Genomic DNA, 6,676 nt, shown 5'->3' with positions numbered 1-6,676 from the left:
GTATTGCCGACGCCATTCAAAAATCTTAAATTGGGGGTGGTATCCCCAAAAATCATGAAATTGGCTTGACAATTGTGACTTCGTATGTTTTGGGGGTTCTTTGTATTTCCCTTCCGATTTCTGAGCCATTTGGGTCACTTTTTCAATCTGCAACCATAACTCTTAAAACCTTTTTTTTTTTTAAAAGAAAGAGCTGAGGTTTGTTTATGTGATCACGTGACTCCAGTAGCTGGGTGTTGGAATCAAAGATGCCAAATATCCCAATTCTGTATACAGGCTCCATCGCCTGATATGAATCCCCGTCCCATATGTTGATCCATCCTCAGCTGGGGTAGCCAATGGAGCTATTCTTTCTGTCATCAGCTGAAGATCTGGTCCAATGTGTCAAATACCCCATACTGTAGGCGAGTGCTCCGAGGATGTGTGAACTGTAGCAAGAAGCCAGGTAGAAGCATGGGCTGGAGAGCCTTTCCAGGCAGTGAAGTAGTGAGAGAGCAGATCTAGGGATAACACTGGTTCCCTTATTGTAATAGAGCCCCGTGTTGAGTGCTAGAAGGAAGCAGCCCTTTCTAGGATGTTTTCCCCCACTATTGTCACACAATGGATGAAAGTGCTGTTGTTGTGGGAAGCAGTGCGTCAAAGGGCACCGAGATTTCCGATCTGTTAATGCTGATTTTTATTTATTTATTTATTTTATGTTTTTGCAAATGTGTCACGGTTTGTACACCAGGGCGCAAGGTGCAGGACAGAATCAGGCTCTGTATGTGGAAAGACGCCTCCTCTTGGCATGGAAATTGCTGACTTCTTGGCCCCGTTGCCACTGAGAAAATGTAATAAACCCCAATTTGGCGGCCCGTTTTTTGATTGCTTCATTGATCTGGGGAAGGCGGGAGCCAGGCGGACACCCTTCTCTGGGAATGCGGCGAGAGAGGGAAGAAGCCCCAGGGCTGGGAGGCCGGGAGCCCCAGGGGTGGTGGAGAGGAAACCTCACAGCGGGGGACACCAGTGTGGGGGAGTCGGCAGCTCCGGGGAATGTGAGAGCCGATTATGGGGCAGCAAAGGGAGAGGATGCCCAGACACCCCCTCTGAGGCTAGCAGCCGCTCACTTCCACCACCTGCAGGCGTAGCGGTGGTTCTCCAGCCCTGCACCGCCCAGCACTGGCGACCAACACCAGGACTTTAATAGCATCCATTCACAGCCCTGCAGTTTCAAGGCTGGATTGCAAATTTCAGGAGGGGCTGTGTTTTCTGAGCCACTGACTCCCTCCCCCTTTGGACCCCAGCCTCCCACAATCCTTTTGCCCAGATGTTCCTGCTGTCTCCCTCTTCCTCTGTTGTTGCTCCTGCATGCACTCCTTTCCCCACCCCTCCGCCAAGAAGTTTTACTTTCTTCCTAGGCCTTCTGCTAGTTGCCGTTAGGACCACGTCTTGTTTTCACTGTAATACCCATCGCTGCCTGGAATCATCTCCCCTGGACTATCGTCACTCCACAATTGGCTGACAGCTCCCTTTCTGATGCATCGCTCTGCTGACTTTCGGTATTTCGGACGTGCCAAGATGCAGGGACTGAACTGAGAAAATAAAAAGAGGGTGACGTTCTTCAACAATTGGGTCTCCGCCTTTCCTTCAACTCTTAGAAAACTTGCTTTCCAGGGGCCACAGGGACTGATCCATGTGCCAAAGAAGTGATGGATTTGCCTTTCCCCAGCTCCCAAAGCAAAGACTTGTGATATGGCCATTACTGGTGGGCAATCAGGAAAAGGCATTTCAAAAAGCATGCAGGATTTTTAAAGGGGTGGGGATGATTTCCTGTCTGCATGACCCCTGGGCAGTGGAGTTCACAGCTGTGACCAGAGTGGTCACTGTCGGGCATTGTGGGACAGCTGCTGGAGGACTGACATAGGTCACACAGTGTCTTCATTCGCACTGCATCAATCTCAGTAGGTTGGGACGGTCACGGAGCACATGGGAAGGTCACAGAGTAGGTGTGGGTGGCAGACAGGTTGGAAGGTCAGAGAGCGGGTGCAGATGGCAGAGTGGGTGCGGATGGCAGGGCGGGGAGGATGGCAGGGCGGGTGCTGGGAGGGCGGCAGATTGGCTGAGAAGGTCCCAGAACTTGGCCTGTCCGAGTCCTTCCCGCAGCATGACAATGATGTGGCCGGCCTGGGAGCGCCCCACTGCCCTCTGCTGGCTGTGCGCTGTACTGCGCGTCCATGCATCAGAACTGACCCATCCAATCCGGCCTGCAGTAAGAACAGAGACGTGGCCGGAGCTCAGAGTGGACTCTTTATTCAAGCCATGTTACCGAGTGATAGCAGGGCGGCGCGGGGAGAGCAAGCTGCAGGGGGTGGGAGAGAGATCCCAGTGATGGAGAGCTGGGTCGTGTGGGGCTCCCATGCCAGGGCCAGAGGGGAGGTAGGTGACAGGGGGAACAGAGGCCAGGGCGGATTCGGGGTGTACGGGGTGATTCCTAGCAGTGGGGGAGGTTGTGACAGATTTTTGATACTAATCTGCCTGAGGCGTCAGGTGATCAGGCTGAGGCCGCAGGATCATTAGGGGAGGAGATGACGGAGCACACCAAGTGTCTAAGTTTTAAAGCTTTATTAATAAAATAATAAAATAACAGTGGAGAGCGCTGGGGGTTCCCACGTCACTCAGAGGAAGGAAAAAAGCGTTAGTGCCCCAAGCCCTAACCCCCTTTCATACTCACACCCGCACTACCCGAGGCTGGCCAAGCCTGGGAGTAACGTAAGAAGAAGAGGGGGAAGGGTGGACGGGAGTTCTTGTCCCATGCACGGGTCATCCAGGGTCCGCTGTTTTTCTCCGACTTGCTTTGGCTCTCGGGAGGATTTTTAAGTCCTGGGTTCTTTTGGGGGTGTTTCGTTCAGGGACCTCTGTTCCTGGTGCTCTTTGTACCAGTCCAAACCGGCTTTCTGTGGCCTCCTCAGCTTTCCCAAAACACACCGGCTCCAGGGATGCGAGACTTTGTTTTCCCCTTCGGCTCCAGGGATGTGAGACTTTGTTTTCCCCTTCGCTGGCCTTGCCGTCTCGCTCGTTTTTGCGATCTCTGCGGTCCTGCTCAGCTTGTCGAGCGCCGTGACCTTGGACTGGGGCCAACATCTTCTCTTCGGAGCTGAAGTGTCGAGTTAACCCCTTCTCTGCTCTCTTCCTTCCTCCCCCTTTGGCCTCTCGCAACCTGCAAAGGAATCTTCCACTCCACACTCACACCTTTAACCCTTCCCAAAATGCCTTGCGATGCTTGCAACAGCGTTAGCAACATACAATGCTGATCTGCCTCTCCAGGGGACCTGAGGGAGGGGGCCATTGGGTTGTGACAAGATGGGCAGCATGGGAGCAGAGACCGAGGGGTGATCAGGGTGGGATCTAGGCGAGGGGGACAGGGGCAGCTGCAGCAGCATGAGATGTGCAAAATGGGGAAGGGGGTGGGAGGGTCCCAGCAAGCAGACAGATTAAGGTCGCTGGGTTTAGTGGGGGTGAGGTGGTGTGGGGGAGGTGCAGGTTTGCTTTGAGTGCATCAGGCAAAGGATTTGGGGGCATTTCCCGATGCGGCGTGTGCCTCGGTTTCCCCACTGGACACAGCTCCCCGGTCACTACTCGTTATAATTGCTGCGCCGGATCACTCGGCAAATCTCTACGATGAGATCCCAGTACTCGTCGAAGGAGATTCTCTGATCGTTGTTGGCATCCACCTTCCTAAACATGTCCAGCGCTGCCTTCTGGTCCTCTGGGTTCTAAAGCTCACCAAGGAAACAGCAAGTCACTGCTGGGGACCCATCGGGCATGTGGATCAGTAAAGCGCTTTACTGCCATGTGTGAGTGTGTGCGCGCTGCTACCCCCGGCTGCAGGGGGTCAGACTAGCAGGGCTCCCCACACAGGGGTGTGTGTGTGTGTGTGTGTGTGTGTGTGTGTGAGAAGTGAGATACACGTCAAGCTCGAGGCCCATTGGCAGAGGGGTGAGGGCTGTGGGGAGCCGGAACTGGCATAGCAGGGGGTCAGTGGGTCAGGATTTAGTGCCATTGGCAGAGCTGTGAGGGCTGTGGGGAGCCAGAGCTGGCATAGCAGGGGTCTGTGGGTCAGGATTTTGTGCCATTGGCAGAGCTGTGCAGAGCGGAGCTAACTCCTGGGAGAGCAGGGGGATGTGGGCCGGGACTGAGGGGCGCCAGCAGAGTGCTGGGGGGGGGGGGGGGAGCCAGGGCTGGGCTAATCGGGGTCTCTGGGTTGGGAGTGAGGGGCACCTGCAGAGTTGTGGGGGGAGTCCCGGGCTGGGACAGCAGGGGGCTGTAGGTCAGGATTGAGGGGCACCAGTAGAGCTGGCGGGGAGCCCAGGGCAGGGACAGCAGGGGGCTGGAGGGCAGGGCTGGGGGTCACAGAGAGACCCCCCCCCTTTGCCAGCAGTCACTGGTTGATGTCTCCAGTCACCTTGGGGTGCCAGTAGCCGGGTCTCACCGTGAGCTGATGGCTCAGCTCGTTGCTGAGCAACGTCTGGAAAGCCGCCTGGTCCAGCTCCTTAGGTCCCTCGGAGCCCTCGGCGTATCTGTAGAAGCTGCCCACGATGGCATGGAGGCCCCTTTCCAGCTCCGAGCCCTCCTCTGCCATCTCGCCCGGCTTCCTTCCACCTCCAAAGCAAAGGCAGATGGTGTCAGTATGGGCCCACCAGCCCCAGAGACCTCAGCTAGGAGCCCATGTCCTGGGAAGGCTGGGGAATACCTGCTGCTGGGGATACAAGACCTGCTGCAGTCTGGGGGAGGGAGGGATGGATGGAGGTGGGGTGTGAGGGGCTAGAGAGATAGATGGGGCCCAGCTCTGCTATGGTGATGGTTGAGCATCACTTTGTGATAAAGGTCAGTGACTCTACGTGCTCTAAAATCTACCTACGAACTCAGATTGTCTTGACATTTTCCCACCCAGCTCCACATCTGAACCTTCATCTCCTTAGGCCTCAGTAACCCAGCTGCAAAGCACGGGAAACAGTCCTCGTCTTGTCTAGTTAGACTGTAAACTCCTTGGGGCAGAGGCTGTCTCTCTGTGTGTCTGTGCAGCGCCCGGCACAACGGGGCCCTGATCTCAGCTGGGACAGGGACTGTCTCTCGCTGTGTGTCTGTGCAGCGCCCGGCACAACGGGGCCTGATCTCAGCTGGGGCAGGGCCTGTCTCTCGCTGTGTGTCTGTGCAGCGCCCGGCACAACGGGGCCCTGATCTCAGCTGGGGCAGGGCCTGTCTCTCGCTGTGTGTCTGTGCAGCACCCAGCACAACGGGGCCTGATCTCAGCTGGGGCAGGGACTGTCTCTCGCTGTGTGTCTGTGCAGCGCCTGGCACAATGGGGCCCTGATCTCAGCTGGGGCAGGGACTGTCTCTCGCTGTGTGTCTGTGCAGCGCCCGGCACAACGGGGCCCTGATCTCAGCTGGGGCAGGGACTGTCTCTCCCTGTGTGTCTGTGCAGCGCCCGGCACAACGGGGCCCTGATTTCAGCTGGGGCAGGGACTGTCTCTCCCTGTGTGTCTGTGCAGCGCCCGGCACAACGGGGCCCTGATCTCAGCTGGGGCAGGGACTGTCTCTCACTGTGTGTCTGTGCAGCGCCCGGCACAACGGGGCCCTGATCTCAGCTGGGGCAGGGACTGTCTCACTGTGTGTCTGTGCAGCGCCCGGCACAATGGGTTGTCTAGCTGTTACTCTAATACAAATATCGTAACAGCAAGTGGTGGGTGAGTGTAGTGGTGGATGATGGGTTCTGCGTGAGTCTGAGGGGCTCAGAGGGGAAAGGGGGAGGGTGCAGAGAAAATGTTGCATTAAACTGAAGAGAGACCCTAGGACTTGGGCCATTATTATTGGCTGATGTAGTGAAGGCTCCGTGTAGAACCAGGGCCCAGAATGGCCAGGTTCGTTAATGCCGCGTCTCTTACCGCTCCTCTCCCCCAACGGCTCCGGCTGCAAACTCTGCCCCATGGGCCCACCGGGGAAAGTGCTCCTGGGTTGCTAGAGAGACCAGAATCGGGCGTGAGCGCCATGACCACTGCTCAGCAAATCTGTAAGGCTCAGGCCAAGACTGTAGCCTTGAAAAATACTAAGAGTTAGAAATGGACAATATTGCAAACTATGGCCCTGGCTGTTAATTGGTTAAGACGATCCGCCGGGGGCTAGTAACAGGAACAGAAAAGGAGTTAAAAGAAACAAGAGACACAGCAGAGCCCGGGAAGCCGGCAGGGCAGAGACACGATACCTTACGGCAGGCCCCGGAGCAGCATAGATGGTTGGAAACAGCTGTAGAGAACCTGCAACAGAGGGACCTGCCACCCCCTGCTCTGAGTCTTGCTGGGCAACAACAAACTCTGGGCACTTTTGTAGTGTCTGAACAATGGGGACAGGAAGGGAACGTGGTGGCCAGAGCAGAGTTAAAAGCCGGAACATGGAATGGCTGGAATGGGGCTGCAATGGGGACGTTGGGAATGACCCAAACCAGCCACCTAACAAGCCCCGGGCAGGAGTCACCTGTAGGGTAAGTGCCAGGTTCCGGTAAAGCCTGAACCGAGACCTAGACCACTGCCTGTCCGAACGGGAGAAGTGAGTGCCCAGGAGGGGGAAGTAGCAAACAATACTGTCACTGGATTGGTAAATCAGATGAAGTATAAAATGGACCAAGTGACAGAGCACATGAGGA

The 6,676-nt window shown here is 56.1% G+C and overlaps 1 protein-coding gene across 1 annotated transcript; it reads right to left on the bottom strand.

The window, feature by feature from the left end:
• Nucleotides 1-3,611: 3,611 nt before the first annotated feature.
• LOC135887334 (protein S100-A16-like) lies at nucleotides 3,612-5,964 on the bottom strand. The gene is made up of 3 exons (XM_065415096.1): nucleotides 5,922-5,964; nucleotides 4,469-4,638; nucleotides 3,612-3,752 (listed from the first exon to the last, which is right to left on the bottom strand). Exons 1-3 carry the CDS (start codon nucleotides 5,962-5,964, stop codon nucleotides 3,612-3,614), a joined length of 354 nt encoding a protein of 117 aa, XP_065271168.1.
• Between the last annotated feature and the right edge of the window lie 712 nt (nucleotides 5,965-6,676).

This window comes from Emys orbicularis, chromosome 13 (genome assembly GCF_028017835.1).
Source record: "Emys orbicularis isolate rEmyOrb1 chromosome 13, rEmyOrb1.hap1, whole genome shotgun sequence".
Lineage (NCBI taxonomy): Eukaryota > Metazoa > Chordata > Testudines > Emydidae > Emys > Emys orbicularis.
This window is presented reverse-complemented; position numbering and strand designations above follow the sequence as displayed.

Bases quoted from the DNA above. Each gene is read 5' to 3' on its own strand.
- LOC135887334 (XM_065415096.1), bottom strand. From the start codon at position 5,964: ATGGGGCAGAGTTTGCAGCCGGAGCCGTTGGGGGAGAGGAGCG. The intron at 4,639-5,921 runs GTAAGAGACGCG...TTTGCTTTGGAG, and splicing joins GCCGTTGGGGGAGAGGAGCG to GTGGAAGGAAGCCGGGCGAG. The intron at 3,753-4,468 runs GTGAGACCCGGC...GGTGAGCTTTAG, and splicing joins AGCTGAGCCATCAGCTCACG to AACCCAGAGGACCAGAAGGC.